Source organism: Nelumbo lutea, chromosome 1 (assembly GCF_056320005.1).
Source record: "Nelumbo lutea isolate HS-2025 chromosome 1, American lotus-T2T, whole genome shotgun sequence".
In the NCBI taxonomy this organism is placed as follows: domain Eukaryota; kingdom Viridiplantae; phylum Streptophyta; class Magnoliopsida; order Proteales; family Nelumbonaceae; genus Nelumbo; species Nelumbo lutea.
The window spans coordinates 197,192,492-197,219,158 of NC_142684.1; the positions used below are offsets into that span (position 1 = coordinate 197,192,492).

The 26,667-nt window shown below is 35.8% G+C and overlaps 1 protein-coding gene and 1 non-coding gene across 2 annotated transcripts; both read left to right on the forward strand.

The window, feature by feature from the left end:
- Nucleotides 1-13,425: 13,425 nt before the first annotated feature.
- Nucleotides 13,426-13,532, forward strand: LOC148880215 (small nucleolar RNA R71). The gene has a single exon (XR_016106081.1). It is a non-coding gene; the product is annotated as a small nucleolar RNA R71 (small nucleolar RNA).
- Nucleotides 13,533-22,128: 8,596 nt separating this feature from the next.
- Nucleotides 22,129-24,717, forward strand: LOC148880216 (uncharacterized). Its single transcript, XM_088962058.1, has one exon. The coding sequence runs from the start codon at nt 22,306-22,308 to the stop codon at nt 24,256-24,258; it is 1,953 nt and encodes a 650-aa protein (XP_088818184.1). The 5' UTR covers nt 22,129-22,305; the 3' UTR covers nt 24,259-24,717.
- The last annotated feature ends 1,950 nt before the right edge of the window (nt 24,718-26,667 follow it).

Genomic DNA, 26,667 nt, shown 5'->3' on the forward strand with positions numbered 1-26,667 from the left:
GAAGGCTAAAAGGCGATGAGAAGGTCCATATAGGAGAAAATGTTCCAGCCATTCTCCAAAAAAGACTACCCCCTAAATGCAAGGATCTAGGTATGTTTACCATTCCCTGTAAGATATGAAATGTCCAGATCGAAAAAGCTATGCTAGACCGAGGAGCTTCAATAAATGTCATGTCCCATTCTATTTATACAACCATGAATCTTGGACCATTAAAAGAAACGGGTGTGATCTTACAACTTGCTGATCGGTCTATTACATACCCGAAGGGAGTCTTAGAGGACGTCCTAGTCCAAGTTAATAATTTGGTCTTTCCTGCCGATTTTTATGTGATCGACACGGAAAAATATAACTCTTCCAACTCGACCCCAATTTTGCTAGGAAGACCCTTCCTTAATACGTCCATAACAAAAATCGATGTGCATAAGGGGACACTTACTATGGAATTCGATGGTGAAATCATTAAATTTAATATCTATGATGCCATGAGATACCCTAATGATGCGCATTCTATTTTCTCTATAGATGTTATTGACTCTTTAGTGCAGTAGACTTTTGAGCTAGAAGATGAAGACACACTGAGAGTTGCACTTAACAAAGGGCCTGATCAACTTCAACGAGCAGAGCAGAAGTTTATGCTGAATTCAGAACTGCAAACTTTGACTTCTGAACTGAACTCTTTTGAATTTGCTCATAATTCTTCTTTCATTAGTTTGCCCCTATCTCACACAAGGCTCTTTCCATCTATTGTGCAGGCACCCCAGCTGGAGCTGAAATCATTACCAAAGCACCTAAAGTGCATGTTCCTAGGCAAGGGGGAGACACTATCTATGATAATTTCCTCCAAACTCGATGCACTGGAAGAAAGGAAACTAATTCAAGCACTTAAGGAACGCAAGGAAGCAATCGGATGGACTGTAGCTGATATCAAGGGGATAAGCCCATCTACCTACGTGCACAAAATACTCTCGGAAGAAGACTCTAAACCTACAATCGGAGCCCAACACCGATTAAACCCACCACTGATGGAGGTAGTGAAAAAAGAAGTTTTAAAACTTCTAGATGCCGGGATAATCTATCCCATTTCAGACAGTAAGTGGGTACGTCCGGTACAAGTAGTCCCAAAGAAAACAGGTATGACTATGGTAAAAAATCAAGACGGTGAGTTAGTGCCTACCCGAATCCAAAATGGATGGCAGGTGTGTATAGATTACCGGAAGCTGAATTCGTTAACCCGAAAAGACCACTTCCAGCTCCCTTTTATCGATCAAATGCTTGAAAGACTAGCTGGAAAATCTCATTACTGTTGTCTTGATGGTTATTCAGGGTTTCATCAAATTCCAGTTGCACCTGAGGACCAAGAAAAGACTACCTTCACCTGCCCCTTCGGTACCTTTGCTTATCGGCGCATGCCATTCGGTCTCTGCAATGCTCCTGCCACATTCCAAAGATGTATGGTTAGTATATTTTCAGATTATGTGGAAAGCATTATAGAGGTATTTATGGACGACTTCACAGTGTATGGAGATTCTTTTGATTCATTCTTATCTAACCTTACAAAGGTACTTGAAAGGTGTATAGAAAAGAACCTTGTCTGCCCCTTCGGTACCTTTGCTTTTGTTTTCACACGAACTGACCCAGTCCGACTCCTCAACTCCAAGTCTCTCATTGGCTAACTTACCCCTTGCCACGTTAGCTTCAGTTCTCGGCTCACAGCGGGCCCACTTCCATTTGCTCTGTGATTGATGAGCCCCCATCAAAAGTAGACCAACTCTCAAGCACCCTCCTCTGCCATGCATCCCATCACGACCCATATCATCTTCTTCCTTGATCACTGGTTGCCAGTGGGATTTCTTTGGTAATATGATCACCGTGAAGATACCCTCCGGTGGAAAGATGTTTTGGTTTCCTGGCTTAGGGCTGGGAGCCTCCTGGAACAACTTCTTTCTACATGAACCACTCGAATTAGGCATCTCGCTGCAATTTTTAACGTGTTTGAGAGAAACTTCCCTTGTATTGGTAACCCCCAAATTGGCTAAGTTCTTTTCCATTTCCTCTCCTAGATTCTGTTTCATCACTCCAGCTTTCAATTTCATGGCTTGCCTTGGAGTATTACACTGCTCAGTTTCCTTGCCTTGGAGTATTACGCTAAAGGAGTTGGAGCAGACCAAAAAGGACATGCGGATTGAAATAGTGGAAATGATGTAGAAGTTCAAAATTTAAACAATAATGGTTATAGCACTAAGTAGAATGGAATGATGAATATGATTCATGTAACCAACCCCATGTAGTTTGGACAAGGCCTAGATGATGATGGCGATGAAGATGATGATGATTATGTATATTACGATTCTTTTTTTCCCTTTCTTGTATATGTGAAGATTAATAGGATCTAGCTCATAAGGGAAAAGCTTAAAGATTGGTTTGGGTTGGTTGTTTGGACATTAGTAAGATGTGGCCAATAAAGGTGCAATGCAATTCAGGTTTTGGAAGGTTGTGGCCAACACAGACTACGAATCGGCCACACTACAAACCTAGCTTTTTATTCTTTTTCATTTTTTTTGTCAGGGGGAGTTCGGATCTTCTCCTAAAAGAGAACTCCTCACCAACCTCACGGCATGTCCCAGTCGTACATGGGGAGATATTTCTAATACATGGTGGGTTGTGCTATGAGGTCGATGTGAGGAGGAAATCCTGATTCAGGAGGATTATTGGATATTACACATGATAGGGGAGGTCTAGTGGGAACAAAACAAGGTCCACATGAAGTCCACTAACCTTACCACAAAGACCTTGCAGTTCTATAACTTTGATCCCATGTCTTCATTATTAGAGGGATGGCAAGTGGCCATCTCAACTATTGGATGATCAACATGAATCTAGCATATTAAACTCTCAATGGTAATCGTTGCCAATCCAATTTGAGATTATCAACCCTACCCCCACCCAACCCCAAACGATTATGAAAATCAGGTTATTAGGTTGGAAATTTACCATTTTGACTAAGTAGTCTCCTGGGCCTTCTTAGACTTAGAAGTACTTTTCTTCCTCTTGTTTTCCATTGTCACCCATTCTTGACTTTGGTCATTCTTCTCTTTGGATGTATCGACTTTTAATGGGTTCTCACCAACATGATCACCATTCTTCACAAGATGGCTACAGACCCAATGTTCATTGTGTGCCTTGCTCTAGGAACACACTAACTTCTACATTGATGAGGTCTACTAAAAAGATCAGATCTATAGTTTTTCACTGATTCCAAATCCATATCATCCTAGCACCATTGGTTCACAATAATCTGAGAAAATTTTGACGTTTCATTACCGTATTTTTATTGCCATCTACAATCCCATTTTTACTTTAAGCTATGTTTGGTTTGAAGGAAAAGGTAGGGAAAAGAAGGAAAAGACAGGGAAACCAATACAAAGGTTGTAAAGGTTTCCATATCTTTTCCTTCTTTTCTCTACCTTTTCCTTCAAACCAAACATAACCTTAGAGATTCGGTCATTTCTGGATTTCCTTCAACTATAACTTGAACTTCTTATTCATTCCCTAGCTCTAGAAAGGTATTTGGTTGAGTACTATTAATTTCTTGTGTTAGTTCCGTCATAGCTTGTATAGGGATTGGTGTTTCTATACTCACTTCATGTACAATAGGTGTCGTATCAACTCCAGAATGTCTATTTGCTTGATGAGGTCAAGTTAATCTTAACTCAACCTAATTTACAATGATTTTACCTATCAAAATGGTTTATTGCATAGACACCCCCTATAATTATGCAACTGCTTTAATTATTACTGTTTTTCTTTGAAGGGGGTAGGAAATGATGTTTTTGATATGGAAAAAGCAACAACAACAACAAATGTTGATTTCTTGTTTCTATGGCTCGATTTGGAAAGAGTATAAATGCAAATATGTACAATACAAATACATACAAAATAATATAAAATCCAAAAGTTTTGCACTCTACATATTGTTATTTGTAGTCCTTTCAAACTGAGCCTAAATATGTACAGTACAAATGCGAATATGTATTTACTCCTTCCAAAAGAATAAAAATACGAATATATACAATACAAATACAAGATTTTGCACTATTAATACTCTTTCCAAATTGAGCCGAAAGGTTTATTTGAAAGTTACAAGGGGTAGTTTTGAAACATGCCCATTCACATTTCATTCACGTCTTAAGATGTCATATGACCATTACTACACAAAAATACAAGCAGTTATTGACATAAGGTTAATTAAGTACAGTGATTGCAAACTCTAGGGGTGCTACAATAATACACATATTATAGGCAGACTTGTATAAACATACGAAATTACAGGGGGTTTTGTGTCAAAGGCCAAAAGAAAATTACAATGGTTTGGCATTTTCACACCATAACGTGTCACTAAATTTTGCAATTAAGCTAAAATAGTGGTCCATACTATCCCAAGTATGCAACTATTGCCTTCGTATGCATAACCCGTACAATGGAAAAGAGAGAAACCGTAAATGTGTGTCTCAACCATAGTTTTCAAAATCGGATCGGATCAGAAAAACCAAGAATTGGTCAGGTGATTAATTTTATTTTATCTCAAAATCGTTATTTCGCTAAAAATCGTTGATTTAGTCAATAAATTCTTAACTTAGACAGTCGAACTGTTGATTCAGTTCGAACGGTCAGATTGTTCGACTCAAAAACCAGACCGCTGACTGATTCGTTGTACGGTTCGATTTTAAAAACTTGGTATCAACTAAAGTGATTATTAGTATGGACATGCCAATGTATTATAGACAAAAGAAAGTAATTCCATTAATCAAAGTGTTTAAACTGGTGAACTTTTTCCTTTCTCATTTTAACAATTTTCCAAATAATATCATTTGTACAAGAGATCCATGCATCATTAATGCAGGAGATCCACCATTGACCACTTTGAGTTGTCAATGGTGTGTACCTTAAACCAGGTCTCAATCTCAAAGAGAGCATACTGGTTGAAATTTGTCATGCATGCGCTATTAATTAATTGGGATTAGCTAAACATAATGGCAGTGTTTTCAAAACTGGGAACCGGTCATTCCGTTTCTGACCAAAAATCATTTATTTGGTCAAGAGTTGGCCCTGGTGGTTCAACTATCGAATCATTGACACAAACAACAGTTTTTGATCATTTTTTTTTGTTTTTTAATTTTTTTTGTTAGAGCAGATCATCCGTTCAGATCGTTCGACCTAGGAATCAGACCCCAAAACGAGAATTTGGATCAGCTGCTGAACACAATGACTGTTCAACAGGCTGTGGAACCAATGATAAGGTTCCATGCTGGTATTTAAATACATGGGGCCTGCACCTTTTATAGTGGGGCCCATGAATTTATTATTGGCATAAAACCTCACCATTCGTTCCACAACCTGCTGAACAGCTATCGCATTCAGCCAAACCTTGCTCCCATGACGGTTCTTTGTCCAATCAAATTTTGAAAACCTTGTATGATGGCTGCACATGGCTGTGTAACAAGCTGTAAAACCCATGGTTTTCAAAACCGGACCAGATTGGACCAGACGATCGAATCGGAAAAAATGGAAACCTGTATCGTTTTTTCCCAAAACCGTTGATTTTGGTCAGCAGACCGCTGAACCGACTAGTTAACCATTCGAACTGTTCGAACGGTTTTGACCGTTTTTCAATTTTTTTATCAGAATGAACCGACTGTTCGGATTGAACGATCAAACCATTTGAACCAATAACCGAACCCCTAACCGATTCGTTCACCGATTCGATTTTAAAAACCATGGTAAAACCAATGATAATGCCCCTCATTAATCATGAAATACAAATTGCCCAAATCATTCTCATTTAGCATTTATAGTCGGCATGGCGTGTTATAATTGGTTCCATAGCCTACAACATATACCTACTTTATGGTAAAGCTATCAGTATTAGCTTATCCAAGTGGCTCATTTAATGCAGTTCAATCAATTCTGAAACTCTCCCAAAGGCTCGAATAATCAAATTTTAATTTATATTAGTTGAACGCGATAATTGTTCAATTAGATGTGAAATCAATCATAATATTCTATATCAATAATAAATTTGTGGGCCTCATTGTGAGAGGTGTGGGTTTCATCTATTTTATTACTGACATAAAAAATTATCATCGATTCCACATTTTGCTGAATAGCAATAACGTTCAGCTAATCCTTCCTCAAATTTAGGGGTTTAGTGTGAGTCTGGATCAATTTCAATTTTTGGATCGGAGTTGATTTAATTTGAATCCATCTTGTCTTTAGAAAAAATAATAAAAATAAAAGAGTATTTGATTTGTACACAAAAATATCATATAAATATAAAATGCCTAATTTATAATGATAAACTATATATGTTATCAATAAATATACAAAATTCAATTGGATATTTTTAGATAAAAATATTAATTAATTGAACTTGAATCTTAATCAGATCGAATATCTAATCGGATGTTGGACTTTCGACATCGTTGTCCGTTGACAGCTTTAAGACAGAGAGATCTTGTAAGTTGTAATCTCTACATTGGATGTGACAAAAGTTGGATCAAATGAACAAATTCTTACAAATACCCACCAAATAGAATCTGTTGTTGGTTTATGTATTCATTTATCCAATGCCACGAAAGCTCCCCAAATCTGAAAAATTTTAAATTTTATATTAATTTATAGAAATTATAAATTATTTCCTCCTTTGATTATAGCTCACTGGTCACCGCCCCATCTATTTCATATGTTTCGACTATTCAACAACTACTTGGCTTTTTTAAGAAAAAAAAAACAACTACTACTATTTGAATGGAGCTTACTTAGAATTTAATGAAACCCTATTTGGTAAAAATGTAAACAGTCAAAGGTATCAAGTATCCTATCAGACGATTTGGATACAGATAAAACTTTAGAGATACATGGATATAGACTAAAAAATGGAAACGCTTAGATACATTGAAGAAGCGCATACATTCCATAAATATATTAATAATACTAAATTTAAAATCAAGTAGTCACAAATAATGTATAAATACAAAGGAAATGTACATTTTAATAGAATATATGATAAAATATATTACAATTAATTAGATGCACTTTCCCAATAACCTAAATAACCTCTTCTCTTAAAATTTTTCCTAAACTACCTCCCCCACTATCCCCCCCACTTTCTCCAAAATTATCTTTAATTCCTATCTATCTTCTAAATTATCTCTAATTCCTATTTATCCTTTCCCTTTACTTTTCATCTATAACTATCTAAAAAAAGTTTAGATTGGAAAATTTAAGAATTATTTAAATATTCTAACATAATATTGAAATTAATAATAATTTAATATTAAAATAACAAAATTATGTAATAAATTTAAAATTTTTCTTCAAAGTAGAAAAATAATTATAACATAATATTGAAATTAATAATAATTTAATATATTACAAAATTAATAATGAAATTATGTAAAAATAGTATAAATTATGATTTTATGGATAATTAAATTCGATAAATTTAATTTGAGAAAATTATTAGAGATTAAATTATTGTTATAATTGTATTTTTCATTATCAATATATTTTTAATAATTATGTATTTTTTCTATAAATTTTTAATAATTATTGGAGATTAAATTATTGTTATTTATCATATATGAAATTATTAATTTCGCTAAAATTATGAGTGTTCATGAGTTGGTTCGGTCCAGTCGTAAGCTATTTGGCCAATCAAATTGACCTAGTCAGGTTGGGGAGTTGGTTAGCTGAAACCGACTAACCTTTTATGAAAACTGAACCACTCAAGTTGTATCGGTTAGGGTTGATTTTTTGGTTTGGTTAGTCGATTCAAAAGATTTAAACTTAAAAATTTAATTTAATTTTAAAAATTACAATGCAATTATTACAAAATAATTTTATAAATTAGATTTATGATATAAAACATTTTAGACTAAGAAATATGGGAAATTTTCTACTTTTTCATATTAAAAGTTATATTTGAAATATAAAATATTAATATATATCCATGGTTAGGTCGTTCGATTTTGGTCGGTTTACAATTGAACAAAGTGAAACTTATCCAACTTGGCCGAATTGGGAAATTTTTTAACCAAAGCCAACCTAAAATACTTGAAAACCAACCAACTCGAGTCGAATTGATCTGGTTGGTCGATTTCATCAGTTTGATGAATATACCTAACTGAAATTAATTATTGTTATTTTTGTATTATAAAAATTTATTAAAAGTAGTATATAAAATATGAATAATTATTAGTTACTTAAAAAGTTGAAAATATAAAACAATTGTATACTCTTGTGTGTTTCTATTAATGTCATTTACTAGAACACACCTTATAGTTTTACATATTTACTTAAACCTACCTTATAGTTTTCATTTTACTAAAACATCTCATATATTTTACAACTTATTTACTTAATCAACCTTTCACTAAGGAGTGTTTGTTTTGCCATTAGGCCCATCATTTTTTATTCAAAAAATATGCTTACCACTTTTTTTTTTTTTGTATAGAAAACAAAATTGACCAAATATAGCCAATAGAGTGGTTGCATGTGTTTTATTAAGGGAAAAATGGCATTTTTATTTTTATTTTTATTTTCTTTTGACTAAATTTATTTAAATGAACATTATGGTCAACACTATCATTTTCACTTTCATCTAATAGAAGATTGGTTAAAATCTATTGCAGATTAAAAAGTGGTGTTTTAGTAAAATGCTAAGTATATGGTAGATTTTAGTAAATCCATGAAACTATAAGTGTATTTTAGTAAATGACCCTTTCTGTTATTTAGCTTGTGCTTAATAAATCTCGTGCCCCAACTAGTTTTATTGATAATGCATCAATCAAGAGTCAAAGACATAACATATGCACATATTATATTCTAATTATTATATCAATTATTTTCTATTTTACTATTTTTAATTTTTTACATTAACAAAAAAGTCATTAAATTCTCAAATGTAAACTAAAATATCAACTAATAACTTATAAAAAATATAATTTCAATTTAAAATATATAAAATCTGTTAAAATTTCTAAGATATATAATGCAAGTTTTTATTTACTAATATAATTATTACATTAATGATAGTTTTGTTTCTATAGTTTTTTTCTAAAATTAAAAAATCATTTTTTGTTATAAATGTTGACTAGTAGAGTTGATAGATTCTATCTAGTATTATACTCTCAAATATTTTCTAAACATTTTTTATTTTTGTAAATATTTAATATGGTGTTATTTAATGTAATGTAAATTAAAATATTAATTAATTAATAATTTAATATATATTAGATTTAAATATTAAAATAATTAGTTTATTATTAATATTTTATTTGCATAAATTTCTAGAGATTAAAATCATCTTTTTGTTTTAATGTAAATTTGATAGATTATTTATCCCATTGGTTTATAAAATATCAAATTATCAATTTTGACTATTGTTCTTTATAATTTATAGTTAAAACTGTTGAACATAAATATATTATTTATTTGAATTACATGTACTATGTAGATGTTATATGCAATAAAAGTTATTTTATTTTAAACGTTCACACAAGTGTGAAGTTGCCTAAATGGTTTATGAGTTGCTTTAAATTCACCCGTCGTCTAAGGAGACTCAAGTTTGTGTCGCGCTATTGTTTTTAATTTTTAATATACAAGTTCACATGTATCGGTCTATATTGCATGGTATCAGTCTGATACATACGACTAGAAGGATACATCTCTAGTCGTAGTGTATCGTGTGTCAAGTAAGGCCGATACTAATACGATATGCCTCGTATCGTATTAGTATCGCATCGATATTTGAATCCTTGAATAAAACTATATATCTTAGGTAATTTATCCAAAGCGGCTCAATCAACATGCTCTTATTATAAAGAGTTCAACTATGATGATAAAAAGACAAGATAGTGGAAAAATTTACAACCAATCTACCAATATCATAAAAATAAGAACCAATCATGTGGATTTTCATCAAAATTCACAAGGGTTATGATTGATCAAAACCTTTTCGATCTCATGTCTTTCTTGCATCATAGATTTTCCCTATTATAAATTGTCAAAAATTGAATTTTCCACCAAGTTGGTTGTTGTAATGTGATCGTGGGATTGAATCCCAATTTCACCTTAGGTTGCATTTGTTTTAGGTGTAAATTCAGTTTTACACTGATGGGAAATGTGAACTGGTTTAGTTGTCGATGGAAATTGGGACCAGTAGATTTTGAAAATTTACACTGACCATGTTTGGTTGTCAAGGTCTAAATTCTATGAAAAATTACATAGAGGAGGAGGGAAGTAGAGGAAGAAGAAGAAGAAAAAGGAGGAGGAAAAGAGAGAAAGAAAGAGAGACAAGTGGTGAGAGAAAGATTGAAGGTGAGTTCAAATCTACTGCTGTAGGGGTGGTGACGGAATAGAGAAAGAAAAAAAGGGGAAGAAGAAGAAGAGAGAGAGAGAGAGATCGTCAATTCTACTGCCTCCCTAGGTTCAGATATGCCATTGCAATTTGTAGCGGTAGTGACGAAAGAGAGAGAAAAAAGGGGGGAAGAAGAAGAAGAGGAGAGAGAGAAAGAGAGGGAGAGAGAAATCGTTGATGCCGCTGCCGCCCTAGGTTTAGATAAGCCATTGCAATTAGTTGCAGTAGTGGTGATGGAATAGAGAAAGAAAAAAAAGGGGGAAGAAGAAGAGAGAGAGAGAGAGAGAGAGAGAGAGAGCAAGAGAGAAAAATTGCCAGTGTCGTTGCCATCTTGTGTTCATATCTGTAGCTGCAATTAGTGACAGAACAGAGAAAGAAAAAAAGGGGGAAAGAAGAAGAAGAAGAGAGAAGGGGATATATATATATATAGGGGTCGCTGGTGCCACTGCTGCCCTGGGTTTAGATCTACCGCTGCAACCAGTTGCAGGTTGCAGCGGCAGTGACAAAACAGAGAAAGAAAAAAAAGGGGAGGAAGAAGAAGAAGAAGAGAGAAGGAGAAAGAAGGAAAAGAGAGAAAGAGAGAGAGAGAGAGAGAGAGAGAGGTCGCCAGTGCCGCTGCCACCTTGGATTTAGATCTATCACTGCAACTAGTTGCAGTTGCAGCAACGGTGACAGAATAGAGAAGGATAAGAGAGAGAGAGAGAGAGAGAGAGAGAGAGAGAGATTGTCGGTGTCGGTGCCATTGCTGCCTTGGGTTCAAATTTGCCGCTGCAACTGGTTGCAATGGTGATGGTGAAACAAAGAAAGAAAAAAAATGGGGGAAGAAGAAGAAGAAGAAGAGAGAAGGAGAAGAGAGAGAGAGAGAGTTCATGTTGAAGGGATGAGAGATCTATCGTATGGATAGCCGAACCCTGTAGGAAGGTTGGGCGAAATTTCAAAAATTTCTCTCTCCCATGTTGGAATCACACTCCCTATTTTAGAAAACTGCATTTTCAATGATCAATCTTGAACCCAACCCGAACCAGATCTGAAACCAAAAGGTATGAGAGGGATACACCTGATACGGAGTAGTAGTAACCCCCAACGAAGGTGTTCACGCCCAAAGAGAATACCAAAGACTACTCCCACTAAAGATGACATAGTGTAAGGTGGAGCAGAATCAGCAGGATGGTTCTTCAGCAAGAACCTGATTCTTCACCAAGAATCTAATGGAGGGTGAGTAAGCACGATTTCAGATCACCTTTTCTACCAAAAGGTGATATCAAGAACCCTTTCTTGATCGGTCCTATAGGTGGAGATCGAACTGGTAATGGCGGCAATAGCAGGAGAAGGCAAGAGCAGATAATGGCGTCAGTCCAACTGTATGCTATCTTCTCTCTTTAATCAGTAAGACTGGAGCATGATTTGGGGTTTGCCCTTCCCCTCTATTTATAGCCTTAAAGAGAGGTTGTCATAATCCCATTAGGAGTTTCCTAATCCAAATATTGTATTTGGATCTGGACTCTTTTTAAGAGATAAGAATAATTCTTATCTTATCTGCAGATAAAGATCAACCCTCCTAATCCAATTAAGAGTTTCCTGATCAAAATCTTTATTTGGATCTGCACTCTCTGAGTGGATAGGGACAATCCCTTATCCTATCTGTTGATTTAAATCCCAGAACCGCCCCTCTTTACTTAATCTAATTAAGCCAGTTCGAATTGGGCTTTAGGCCCATTAAGTCAATGTGCTCACTTATCCTCCAAACTGCTGCCCAGTTGGATATCCTTATATGGCGTGGGACCCAAACATTGATCTACACATCAGCCACATGGGTTCAACCCAGCCCCTGTTACAAGGCATGGCCGAATTCACTATAGGAGACAATGAACCCCTGAGTCCATCACCTTGGGCTCTTAATGGGCCCAACATTTACACTAAATGGTCATTGGGTCAAGTCACCTTATAAAAATCCAAGGATTGTGGGCAGATGCAAGATTAGTCCATCAGGTATTACCATCAATGGTCTTACACTTAACCTCTCAGCCCATAATGATCAAACACTGTCCGACAAGAGATGACCTCTCCCTCTATTGAAAGGTATAGTGTTGCACTCTCTACTCACATGGATCCCGGGAATTAAAATCATTTGCAAAACTCTTCTGGGTAGGGGAGAGGAAGTTTAATAGCATCTCAATTCAGTTTAGGTGTACTCCCTTCGGTCTCCTTGTGTGGATCGGCCACTTCAGCTCTTTGGTCATCATTCTGGGTCTCGCCAACAGACTTTCCACTTCTTAAAGCAATGGCAATTCACTTGCTACCTTGGGTTCATCTATGTATTGCTAGGCAATCGTCCCTCTTTTCTTTCTGACAATATATTCACAATCTGCCCCACTTGGACTTTTAAGTTCTTTATTGATGTTTCTTGACTTAAGAATCTTTTTTCGTGTTCTTGAAATTTTGTTTCAGTAACATTAATGAACTTAGAAGTCATTTCTTCTAAACTACCCTTCTTTTCTTGTGGGGGCAGCTGTTGTTGAAATCCCATGGGTGCTTTTTATTGGTTGTTGTTCCATGAAAAATTCGGATGACTCCTCCACCTTGGGTTGTATGTGTTCGAATAGGGGTTGAAATTGGCTTGCCACCATGAGAAATAAAGTTAGCACTTTCATGTAGAGCAAAAAGATTACCTAACAGACAGTCAGAATTAATATGTCATAATTGACCATAGAGATCACATGGATTGTTAAATGATGCATTTATTGCTGCAACATTAAGATTATCTAATTTTTTATTCAGGCTAGCAAGTTCAGCAAATAAAGCTGCAAAAGAATCGATATGGTGTACTCCCCTTCGATCAGTTTGATCATTATTCCATTGGTAGCTATTTGACACCATTTCTTCCACTAGATCATGAGCTTCCTCTGGCGTTTTCCTCATGATAGTACCTCCTGCAGCTGCATCAATAATTGAACGATTAGAGGGGGTAATACCATTATAAAAAAGTTTGGATTTGACACCAAACTGGTATCCCATGGTGAGGACACTTCTTAAGCATCTCTTTAAATCGTTCCCATGCCTCATACAAGGATTCCCCCTCTAATTGGGCAAAAGTAGTGATATCATTAATTAATTTTGTTGTTTTAGAGGGTGGAAAATACTTAGCCAAAAATTTTTGGGTCAAGTCATTCCAAGTGGTGATGCTTCCTGTAGGGAGTGAGTTAAGCCAATCTTTAGCTCTATCACGTAATGAGAATAGAACAAGTCTAAGCCTAATAGCATCATCGCTAATTCCATTATGTTTAAATATATCATATATTTCTAGGAAATTAACAATATGTGCATTAGGATCATCACTTGGCAACCCACTAAATTGAATATTCGTTTGAATCATTTGGATAATTGCAGGCTTGATCTTGAAATTGTTGGCTTGAATTGTGGGCTTGCAAATGCTAGAAGTAGCCCTATCAATTGTTGGACAAGCATAGTCCAAAAGGATTCAATTTGCTCCGTCTACCATCTATTCTTCTTCTGTTGGTTTGCCTTCTTCAACCTCCTCTCTTTCTTTACTTTTGTTGGCCCTTTGCAATATGTGAAGGGTTCTCTCTATCTCAGGATCAAATTTTGCTAGTTCTTCTCTTTTAGTGCGTGTCATACACTAAGCAAAAATTCAAATAAATAATGAAAATAAAATAAAAATCCAAATTAACCAAGGTTAACAAGTTCTAATATTATTTTAGGATTAAATCCCCGGCAACGGCGCCAAGAACTTGATAGATATAATTATATAACCCTAGCAAGTGCACTAGTTATCAAGTAGTATAAAGATATCGTTCGCATGAGGATTTAACAAAATAAGTATTAAAACTATAACCTTCCTTAATTATTTGGACAACCGAATTTCAGATCTAACAATAAGAACTACTGAAAATTAAGAATAGAAAAAAGAAATAAAAATAAGGGCAATCAATGACAAAATAACCAAGACAATTAATTATTTTCATAAGCTGAAGTTTTTCCAAAATTATTTAACATTCCTTCTCATGATATATTAAATCTACCTCTATTAAGTAATCCTTCGATCTCTCGATTAGAGTTCTCATGATAGAAATGCATTAAGTTCTATGAAAAACTTATATCATCATATGAATCATGTATATATATCTCTATATACCATTCAATTCACACTATGAATTATTCAGTCGATTATGTGAATTCCTCTCTCGATTCATTCACATAAACCAAATCAATTAAGAGGTGGCCAATCTCTTAATCGCATTATGCATAATAACTCATAAACAATATGAAAATAACAATATTGGATAAATCATAATAAAAATCAATTCATTGTCGTGGTTAGGCTTCCCACAGCCCTAGCTACAAATAAATTAATTCATGATAAAGGAAATAAAACAAACAAGGGATAAGAAAGAACTCATGATGTCACCCTTGAAGCTGAGATATTGTCTTCTCCTTGCCGCCACCTCCTTTTTGAAGCCTTCTTGCCTTGCTGATCTCCTTCTTGAAACTTTATTGATTGTCTTCTTGATTACTTCAGAGAGAGAGCTTGAATGCTTGATGCCAGAAGCTAGTCCCCCCCCCCCCCCCCCCCCCCCGCTTTATATAGCTTTAGGATGAGGGGCTATGTCCAACTCCTCTTAGGAGTTCTTTCTTAAAAATAGAAAGTTCTAATTAGATCTAATCCTATCCTATCCAGTAATCTCAATCTTTTATCTTTCTAGAATTACAATTGAAATTTAAATTTGATAGGACTCTTTACTCTCGAATTCGAGTTGGGCTTCTTTAATAAATTGGGTTGCTACAAGGCTTTTATGCGAACTGGGCTTCAGTTGTGAATTGGGCTTTACTACGAATTTGCTTTAACTTTGGGCCCGATTTTGAACTTGATGCAGAGTAAATCTATCAAAACCCATACATGAAAATTGTAGAGTTCTCCCTTATCTTTCCAATGCATCTTGAATCATCCCAATCGGAGTCCGGATGTGAGAGTTATGCCCAGATTACAAAACGGTGCCAAAACTATGCAAAATCATCCGATTAGCCTTGTTTCCCTCCTATCACCTTATTGATTCCCCTGAATCAAAATACAAGAATAATGAGTCCAATTAAGTGTTAATTAAGTGTAAAAGAATGAATATTTATGGAAAGAATATGATAATTTTTATTCATATCAAGTACAAACAGATGTGCTTTTGCCAAACAAAATATGGTGCTTCTGCTTTAGAAAACATACTTTTCAAAATTTTTTATTCAAATGGTTTTCAAAGCAAAAATACAAAAGTAAAAAATATTTTATTTACTTTGTACTTTGATATTTTTAAAAGTATAAAAGTAAAAATCTATCAAAACAACACCGTAATTTGATGGTTTATAGTGGGTCTCATCCAATTGTAACTGTACTTTAACCAGTAACAACTCTAAAATGTTGGAATTCATCATCTTTGTATTGATTGTGGCACAAACATTTCCCTCTTTACTTCACCCATCTTTGTTTATTCTCTAAAATTACGAAGTTTTAGCTCACATTTAGTGAAAGTTAGGTATAAATTTTTAAAACTTTAGTTTGGAACTAGGAAATTTCATTGGGAATAAGACCTGTGTTCAATATATGATAAGGCCATGATTCTCATTCCATTTCTTCTTAATGGTGCAATTAGTGGGTTGACTATGCATATACGTGTTATTTAGAAATTAGTGATTTTTTTTGTTGTTGTTAGGATTTTTTTTCTTATCAATCCGTGGGGTAGGCATCGTCCTTTTGCATGATTTGTTTTTTATCTAAAACAACATTAGATTTGTTTTGTGCTCTCTGGAATTGTTTTTATATGATTAATGGTCTATTTTATTTGATTGTATGCTTCTCTGAATACTTTAGGTTCCCATAAAAGCTCTTCTTGTTGATGGAAATTTTGGGGTGGATGAATTTTCTCTTTCTTTTCCTAATTTGGCTCAGTTTGAAAGGAGTACAAATACAAATATGTACAGTACAAATACATACAAAATACATTGTTTTGCACCCTACAAATTTTCATTTGTACTCCTTCCAAACTGAGCCTTTGTTTCAAAGATGCTAGTGGGTGATAAGCATTTTTAGATGGCTCAAGAGGCATGAACTTCTTAAAGCGTGTTTAGAAGAGCTTCTACATTGATTGAGCTGCGGAGTGAGCCATTGTGGAGAAGCTACTTGAAATAGCTTCAGAAGAAAGTCAATTTTATGGTTCATGTAAGTCTATTTTTGGCTTTCTGAATTTTTATCAACATGGCTTCATGGCATTCTAGGTTTCTCAACTCATATAACATCATAAGCAACTATGTGAAATCCCTCCCAAACAGGCACTTATTATTGTAGGAGACCACCGGATGTTGGGTACTCCACTTCTCAAACTTAGCAACGATAAATTCCAACCACATTGAAGTCAATAACAGATTTTAGTGTGATTAATAATCTCTAAGGCTGCATTTGGAAACGATGCAAATGGAGTGTAAATCCCGGTTCAGGGTAAATTTGCACTCTAGTTCACTTTTGCCTGTGTTTGGCAATATTATATTTATGCATTGACAAATGACAAGCCAATGCATATTTACATTGATAATAAGATGTAAAAGTACATCAATAAAAAAGAAGTAAATTTGCATTCAAGTGTGCTTTTGATAAAAAAAGGCATATACTTTATTGAAATTCATATTTGCATCCATTACAGCTAAGAAGGTAAAAATTTGTTTGGTAAGAAGGTAAATTTGTCAGTGCAAAACTAACCCAACTTTGCAATTTATATGAACCATTTTACACTCTACATATTTGCATTCACACTTATTTGCATCGTTTCCAAATGCAACGTAAATGTCAATGACCTGAGTTGTAAATAAATAATTCCGGAACTAGGGCTTAGTTTGGAGGAGTCAAATACAAATATATAGAGTGCAAAACCATGCCTTTTATAGGGGGGAGGTGTGCATCTCCAATTGAATCACAACTATCAACAAACATCTTCTTCAAGTCAATGCTAAGTGAATTCATATGGATGCAAATGGATTGGATTAGGTTCAAATCAGGGTATATCCAAACCTGGCTTGGTACTATAAATTGTAGATCTGATTCGATCGGATCTCACAAACATTGATTCGAATTCGAATCTGATAAGGATGTTGGATATCTGAATTTGATCCAATCCAATTTAATTTTAAAAAATAATAAATTATTAAAAGGAAAATAAAATATAACATTTTAAGTAAATAAAAACAAGAAACAAGTATTTTTCAACTATTTTCATCATACATATATGTATTTTTTTATTCAAAAAATGCAATATATATATTAATATAATATTAATGTACCTACCTACCTACCTACTTACATACATACACATACATAGGGGGTGATCCGAATTTGATCTGATTTTTAATTGAATCCTATTATATCCAATCCAAAAATCCAAAATGGAGATATCTAAATCCAACAAGATAGGATTGGACTTCATATCGGATTATGATTCAGTCCATTTGCACCTCTAAGAATTCACAAACAAGGTGGTAATTGGGAATTAATATGCATTTATTGGCTACTAGCCTGCTATTTATGCATTGTTGTCATTTTGAGAGTAGAACATAATTGTCGATAAAACATCTTGAATTGGTGGTATGTTTATGGGGAGGGGGTTAATTAGTTAAATTAGGAAAGATGATTTTCATGTTTCTTTGATCCCCTCAAGGATCCACCCCAAATGGAGTAGGGGGATAGGATGAATTCCCCATGGGGGAAATCAGAGAGAGTGCTCCCCACCCCACAAACTAGTTGGTGTTCATTTCCCATTGTTTGTATTTGTTGTTTTGGATTTATGTTGAGCTTCTTCTTTTTTCATATGAATTAGTTAACTAAATTGTATCAATATCTTTAAAAATATGATTGAATATGTTTGAATGTATCCAAGTCTATTTGATAGGATTGTAATTTGTCACTATTTTATTTAGAAAATGGAATGAAGTAGAAATAAAAAGTAAAGTGAATTTGACATGCTAGAAAAAACAAGAAACAAGGATCCACATGGGGAAATCCCTCTCTTCAAAAACTCAAAAAAAGAAAATTATTGAAATTAAATTTTTGTTAACTAATATTCGTATTAATTCTTGTTAATTACCATTTGTAACTAATAGAAAATAAAAATAAAAATGAATATTTTAATGATTATTGATTAATTTATCCTTAATGTATATTAATTTACTTTTAATTAATTGTGATTAACAAAAATCCAACACATAAACCCAATAAAAAACTTGCTCTACTCAATTAGACAGGTAAGAGGTTGTTTGGTAGCATTTCTGTTTTTTCAAAAAAGAAAGAAAAGGTGCCAACTTGATGCCACATAGGCATAGGCGTTTTTTCAGATGAATTTTTTGTTTGGCTAAGAGATCTTACAAAAAAATGTCAAAAAATGGCAACACCTTGAAAATCAAGGTGATGTTTGGAACCAGTGCCATTTTCTAAGAGGTGTTTTCTTAGAAAATGGTGTTGCATAGGCATGCATGTCTATTTGGTACCATTATTGTTGCTAGCACATAGGTGGTTTTTTAATGCCATGTCAGCATATTATTGCTAACAATAGTAGAAAAATGAGAAAACACCGAAAGGGCATGTTCTCATACCACACCTTTCTTGATTTTCAAGGCATAGTTTGAGAAAACATTTTTCGAAAAAAAAGACTAACCAAACATCATGCATTTTCCAAAAAAATGGATTTCAAAAATGGCATTGATGTGGAGTTGTTTTTTCGAATAAACAAATTTGATGCCAAACACCTAACAAAGGGAACTAGTGATAGAGGAAACAATAAATTAAAGTGATGTTTCTTGTATGGCCTAATCATTGCCTCCAAAGCTTGGTTGACATTGATCTTACGTGGATTTCACATGGATCTAACATGTAAAGTGTGTGTTTTAATATGCTGCATCAGACTATACACAATGGGTCCGGATGTAGTAGACATGTTAGGTAAGCACAATGAGTGAGCACGTAATAGCTGTGTGACACATGTCCCAGTTAATGTGCCTTTCATCCAAATGTTTTTGTTCCGTTAGACAGAAATTACCCATTATTTTATTATCTTTGTCAAAATAATTAAAAATAAAAAACAAAGGAAAAGGAAAACATAAATGAGTCCCAATTCCCAACATGTTTAGGTTTTCTGTTTTCATTGTTTTTATTTTTAATTATTTTGACAAAAATAATAAAGTAATGGATAATTTATGTTTAACGGAATAAAAATGTTTGGATGAAAGGCACATTAACTGGGACATGTGTGACATAGCTATTACGTGCTCACTCATTGTGCTTACCTAATGTGCCTACTACATCCGGACCCATACACAATAGTTTGTGTATGAAAACTGAATGGGGTTTTAGATTTTCATTTACTCATTCTTCTCCACGTCTTGTGCATTGCCTGGTTTTCTGGGCACTTTTGAAACATATATTGGTCATTTAAAAATGCTCAATTAAAAATAAAAAATGTTTATGATTTTATTGTTTTCTTGATTAAAAATAAAAAAGTTTATGATTCTATTATTTGATTGACTAAAAATAAAAAAAAAAGTTTTTGAATTTCTAGATTTCTCAATAATAAAGAGAAAGGTTAAAACGTAAATCAAAACCAATGTTTTTAGCATAGTGCCTTCGATATAAGAGAATCCGATCCAAAATAGGGGTGGAAACAAATAGGAACTACATTGTTTGAGCGGCCTAAGGTGGGTAAGTAGTAGATAAAGTTGTTGGTAAGCTAGATTGCTCCTATGACCTATGCATATAGAAGTCAGAGGTCTTGAGGTGGTTCTTTAAGGAGGAGCACTCCAATGCTTAAGTTAGTGGAGAAAATGTTGAAATTGGTTAGACCAAGTTGGTGTAGTTGAGATGGTAGTAGCCATATGAGCTGAGCTTAGGTGAGCAATAGAGCAAAGGAAGTTTGAGGAGCTAGGGAGTTTGAAGAAGAGTCTTACTTTGGGCGGTGTGACTTTATATACTTGTTGGGGAGTGCAGTTGTGCTCATCGCAAATGGAACATATGTTAGTTTCCAAGGTAGTGAGTGATTGAGATTTGGTGCCAACCTCGGTGGTTATGAATAGGGGTGAGCAAAAAAAAACGGAAAACCGAACCGACCGAAACCGGACTGGTTGGTTGGTTCAGTTTTGGTTTGATTTTTTTTAACAAACCGAAAATTTTAGTTTGTTCTAGTTTTCTTCTTCTTCAACTCTTCTAATTTTCTTCTCTCTCTCTCTCTATTTTTTCTTCTCTTCTAATTTTCTTCTTCTTCAACTCTTCATAGTCTTTCGACTCTTCTCACTCTTCTTCTTCTTCGACTCTTCCTATTCTCTATTCTAGATGGCCGCATGGCCCGCACCAACCACCAGCACGGCGACACCGACGGTCGCCACCTCGTCGGCAAGCAAGGACTGATCTCTGTATATCTCTTTTCTCTCTCTCACCTCTGCTCTCAAGCTCTCATTTCAGGCTCTCTGTGTCTCCGACAAGCGGCAACACCGGCATCAACCAGTCTGGCATCGACAGCAATCACTGATGGTTTTAGTTTTTTTTATTTTTTATTTTTAATTTTTTTATTTTGAGGGCATAACAAAATCGAAAAACCGAACCGCGGTTAATCGACTGCATCGGTTCGGTTTTGATTTATATATTTAAAAAACCGAACATATCAGTTGGGTTTAAAAAAATATCCCACGGTTCGGTTACACCGAAAGCCTCATTTGGTGTTTGTCATGTGTCTCCACTTCGTTTGGGGGTTGTGGCGTGCACTAACATTAGTATTTGAAGCACATGGGGACATGTTGCATCACTATTCTTTGGCTTGCATGAGCTCTGAATATGTATCAGTCTTCAACTTAGCCAAGTGTCGCTTATTGAGGAATCCACATGGGAGCTTAACTTGGGCCCAATCTTCGACTCCATCATAAAGCAATCCAAAAATAGGGGAATAATGATGTCTCCGTGGGGAAGAATGTAGTTGTTTTGGTAGTAGAGAGAAGGGAAAAAGCCATTTTGGAAGTTTCCTTTAGTTGTACTAGGTAGTATTTAGCAAACTATCTTTTATATTGAGATTTTGAATCCTTGTAATAAAGGATGATGTGGTTAATTAGAGATGGTTGTGATCCTTGCTTATTTGGTTAAATGAGAGGAGGGTTGAGTAAGGAAAAGGAAAGAAGAAGAGAGGGTTAAGGAGGAAAGAGAATAGGGGAAGGGACGAATGTGAAAGTATGAAAGAAGAAATCAAAGAAGGGAGAATGAATGACATGGACAATAATATAATATAGATTTGTCTAAAGCCCACCTTGAAAAGCCAGAGCTGTTGTTGCGCTTCAGTCATTTCAAATGGGCGGGCACTCAATTTGAAAGGGAAATTGGCAGAACAGCTTAAATGATCTGTATTCTACCGTGTTTTTACATAATAAATATTGTCAGTATTTACTCACGTGATGTTTCTGAGGGACTATAATTAAATCCTTTTAGAAACCAAAGGGGTGAACCACAATATAGTTTAAATGTTTAACCCAAAATAAAAATTTGGTTTTATTAGTATCACGTGCTCTCCACGTGCCTCCACCTAACAAAAAGAGAGAGGAGCGAGCGAGACAAGAGTCGCGATACGGGTAGACACTTCCCGGAAGGAACCAGGGCCAACCTACCGTTTAAAGTCATCCTCACTATTTTATTTTTTCTATTTTCTATATAAAGCGAGGAAGAAAAAAGCGAAAACAAAGAAAGAAAAAATAAACAGAGAAACAAACCCTCGATCAAACAACATCCCATGTCAGAGAGAGATAGAGAGAGCGCGAGTCAGAGAGATGAAGCGTAGATTCTGAAGTCGTTTACAATCATCTCGCCGCTCATGAATCCTGACGAAACCGAGGACCTTCTCCACGGCCACCACCACCATCTCCACCACCAAATCATAGAGCATGGGGAAGAATTGCAACCACAACTGCAGCAGACGCACCAAGAACAACCCTTTTCTCTACCTTCAATTCCTGAAATTATGGTCTTCCGAGATGAAGAAGATGAAGACGAAGACGAGGACAAGGCAGTCGACTCAAGCCCTAGCTCCTCTGATGCCGACGACCCTAACCGCAACACCACTGTCACTGCTGCCGCCGCCTCTACTGGGGTTGTTCCTTCTAACATGCATCAACATCCCCCGGTGTACATTAACCCCGAACCCCACATCTCCACCCAATTCTACACCTTCAATCGCGAGTCTCATGCGCTAATGGTCCGTTGCATTTTAGAGCGACGCCTCGCTACGCCGGACGAAATCCGCCGAGCCACCCCTCGCCCGGTTCTTAAGAGTTGGCGTTCTGTCTGGAAGGATCGCAATGAGGATACCGCCTACCTGACGGCGTGGAAACGCATCCAAGATAAGCTCAACGCCCATGTCGATGCTCACGGAAACGAAGTATTGTACTTCAAGAACAACTCTCAGCAGTATGTTTCGCACATTAATCAGTGGCAAGACATCGTCATGAGCTTCCATGGAGACGCTGATCTTAAGCACCTGGGGCTTAAGGAGACCATTGAGCGAATCAAGCAGGTATGGACCGTTGGTGCCAAATTTTACGGGATCCCTGAATCATTTATTAGGGTTTGTGTCGCTTCCTGCTCGGTTTGCTCAGACGCGTCAGGGTCTGCTCCGAGGACTAAAAGAAGGAGATTTGAGTACACTGAGTCGTTCGATGTTCCGGCCAAGGAGGTTCCTCATCGCCTCCAGCAGTTGGCTGCCAAGCACAAGGTTGTGCTTTGTATTCGTCAGAAGTATATTAGGTACAAGCCCTTCATGGCGGAGGTCAAGGATTATGCTTGTCATCGAGCTGGGGAGCCCGCTGCTAAGAAATCGAGGATTTTGAAGCGGGAGCCTTATGCATCGAAGCGATGTGGGTGTGGGTTCCGGATCAGGGCAATTGTTCCAATTGCAAATTATAATGAAAAGGACAAGACATTTGTGTATCAGGAAGAAGGGATGGCTGTGTTTAAGCTGTATGCAGTGCATACTGGTCACGAGCCAGGGCCATTGGATGGGAATGCAAGGATCATACATAGGGTTGTTGGGCATAAAGGTGGGTTCTTGATGGATCAGGATACAGTTTATGGGATGAGCGAGGATACTGATACAGACACGTTTGGTCTGATGGGTAAGGACGAGGGGGATTCACAGCTTTCAGTGTTGCACCAGGTTCAGGAACTTAAGGTTGAAGTTGGGTTGCTGGAAGGGAAAATTGGAAAAATGCCTCGGGAACTGTTGGGTTCATTGTCTCGAGAGCTATTTGATATTTTGAATAGGCTTAGGAGTATAAGAGAAGATGCTTCTAGGACAGTTGAACTGCTTCATGATAAGCAGCATTCAGATGATGTATTGGTTGGAGAAAGTGATCTAGCACATTGGGGTGACCACCATCATGATAGGATATATGGTAATGGTAAGGACACTGAGCTGATTGAGGAAGATGAGGACAGTTTTGAACACACGCTCGAAGATGTTGTGCCCTGGGATCGAATACGGACAGATTGCAGTAGTAGAAAGGATCTGATGAGTGATGGTTGTAAATCTGATAAATGGTTGAAGGATGCATGTGGCGAGTTTGATGAGAAGAGCATTCTTGACTGTGAGGATTCTAAGTTAATCAAGCCCATCAGGCATGATGGGACAATAGTGACGGATGCAGGTCTTGTTGGTATACAGGTGGACAGTTTCTACCCAGATAACTCTAAGTGGTACGATTCTCCTTGTGGTTTGGACCCTGGTGCAGATTGTGGGGATAGTGGATTCCGACATGGTGGAATTGTTTAGAACCTCCCAATTGGCGTATTTAGAACATTGCAAGGTGCTATTTTCCCCTTTCTCAAAGTTGGAAGTGGAGTTGTAAATTATGTACACAGAAGATTGGGACCTCCAACACATGCTTTGGCTCCCTTTAGTGTGTGGTGGTTCTGTGAGGTATCACTGTGGGGTTTTCATGTGCAGGATTTCGTTGTTAACCATTTAACCATTTTCCTGGGCCTTTGAAAGTTTAATTATGGCTCTTCTGATGATGCACATAAATAGTTTTTCCTTCTGTTGTTCATTGGGGTTCTTGTGTTTCCTACTTACAATATCTTGCTTTGCTACCCTCCCAAATTGCTTTTTAAAAGATTGGGTGTACATGAATAATGGTTTTTTTTTAAACATGCCCTTGTTTAAAAAACTTTCTGTTTACTACATGCATCCATTGAACATATGATATTGCAGGAAGATGGTTTTATCATCTAAGAGTAACTGTTTTCTGTCAATCGTTGGTCTGTTTATGCTAATTAATATAGAGATATGAGATCATACCGTATTTGCTTCTTTTGATTAGAAAAAAGATGGTTGAAAGATATCCTAGCAGTCATTTGGCTAGTTCTACATGTTGAATTGGTGTTATTTTAAATAGAACTATTTGCAACATCTCATCCTTTAATTTTTTCATGAATTTGTATTCTTAAACGTGATATATTGTACTCATGGACCTTGAGGCATATGCCTTGATTGCTACTAAACAAAATTTGCCCCAAGGCTTAAGCATCAATACCCTGGTCTGAGGCTCAGGACCCTCTCAGATGAGGTCTTGAGGCATGAGGCTATAAAGGTGAAAGACTCGATGATTAATGCCTACTTATCTTTTGGAAAAAGGACCATTGGCCAATGTTGGCTTCAACTTTCTGGGTTCTTGGGAAGGGTGGACCAGATATGGACCTAACTGCTGGCATCTTCTTGCATGAAGTGGCTGCTTTCAAACTTGAATCCATGTTCTCAAGCTTGTCAACCTAAGAAGCAATAGGCTCTAAGAAATGGTTTTCTTTTCAAATCTTTTATCTTTCTTTTAAAGTTTTGTAGGGAGGGTTATATTGGTTAATCGTGACTAAACGACACCACATGACTACTTAAAGAATGCATGTTTAGGGTCTAATGTTTTTTTTTTTTTAATTAGTATCATTGTTTTACCAACTTATGTTCTATGACTGGTTCAATATGTTTCTGTGTTTCAATTTTTTGATCAATAACTGATCAAATTATATTGATAATAAATATATACATCAAACTATACAAGCAATATAATCAGTATAAAAATGTACAACAGAAACATCCCTTACTGTATCCCTAACTCCCTATGGAATTGATCGTGCATTGCTTTTGCATCATAGGGGGTTACTAACCCCATGTCATTGTTTATCTGTTTACTACATCTTTTTAGAATTTGTATATAACCAAAATTTCTTTTTAGTTTCTGTTTTTTTTTTTAAACCCATTTCTTGTGTCTGTGTTTGCTAATTTCTCTGGTTGTATTTGTGTTTTATTATTAATTATTTCTTTATGTTTTGCAATTTTTTTTATCATTACAAGAATCTCAATAAATGGGGGGACAGAATCACAGAATTCTATAGTGAATGAAAAAATCCAATCTGCATTTCTGTTCAAGATCATCGAGAAAGTAATTGGGGGCACAATTGATAATATCAAGACCTAAAGATGGTCAACTAACAATAATAATCCCAAGTTTTCATCATCAAGGTTAAAGGCCAGTTCCAGATCTTTGGGTCAATTAGGAGCTTTGAAATTCTGAAAACTGCTTAAGCAAACAGAAATGTTTTCAGATAAGTTTATTTTTTATTTATTTTTATTTTTTGATCAGCTGCACAGAAAAGATTTTCATTGATTAGAAGAAAAAATGATTACAACAAGAAGTTGTGAAACCTGGCTTTAGAAAGCTGATCCAAAACCAAATTACAATTGAGCCCAAAACAGATGTGTTCTTTGTACCCTTTGCTTAGCTAAGCTATCTGCCAAGCTGTTGGCAGTTCTCCTCACCCATCTCACTCGTATTGACATGTCCTTTGAGAGCCATTTAAATATTCCGAGATCATTTCTCAACTGCCATGTCACCCCTTCACCCTTTGGCAGCCAATTTATCACAGTTCTTGAGTCTCCCTCAATAATCAATCTGTTAATACCCAATTCTTTTGCTTTTTCAATCCCAAAAACTGCAGCCAGAAATTCTGACCAATGTTTTAAAACGTGGAGGCGTGACGCGAGACGTTCCACTACCTAGAGGCGTGAGGTGTAGTTTAGAACGCAAGAGGCGTAAGCCTCCCGAACACAAGGAGGCTTATGCCTCCTTAAGAGGAAGGGGGGATCTCATTTTTCTTTATTTTTAATAAAAATCTTTTATATTAAGAAGAA

Bases quoted from the DNA above. Each gene is read 5' to 3' on its own strand.
- LOC148880216 (XM_088962058.1), top strand. From the start codon at position 22,306: ATGAATCCTGACGAAACCGAGGACCTTCTCCACGGCCACCACCACCAT.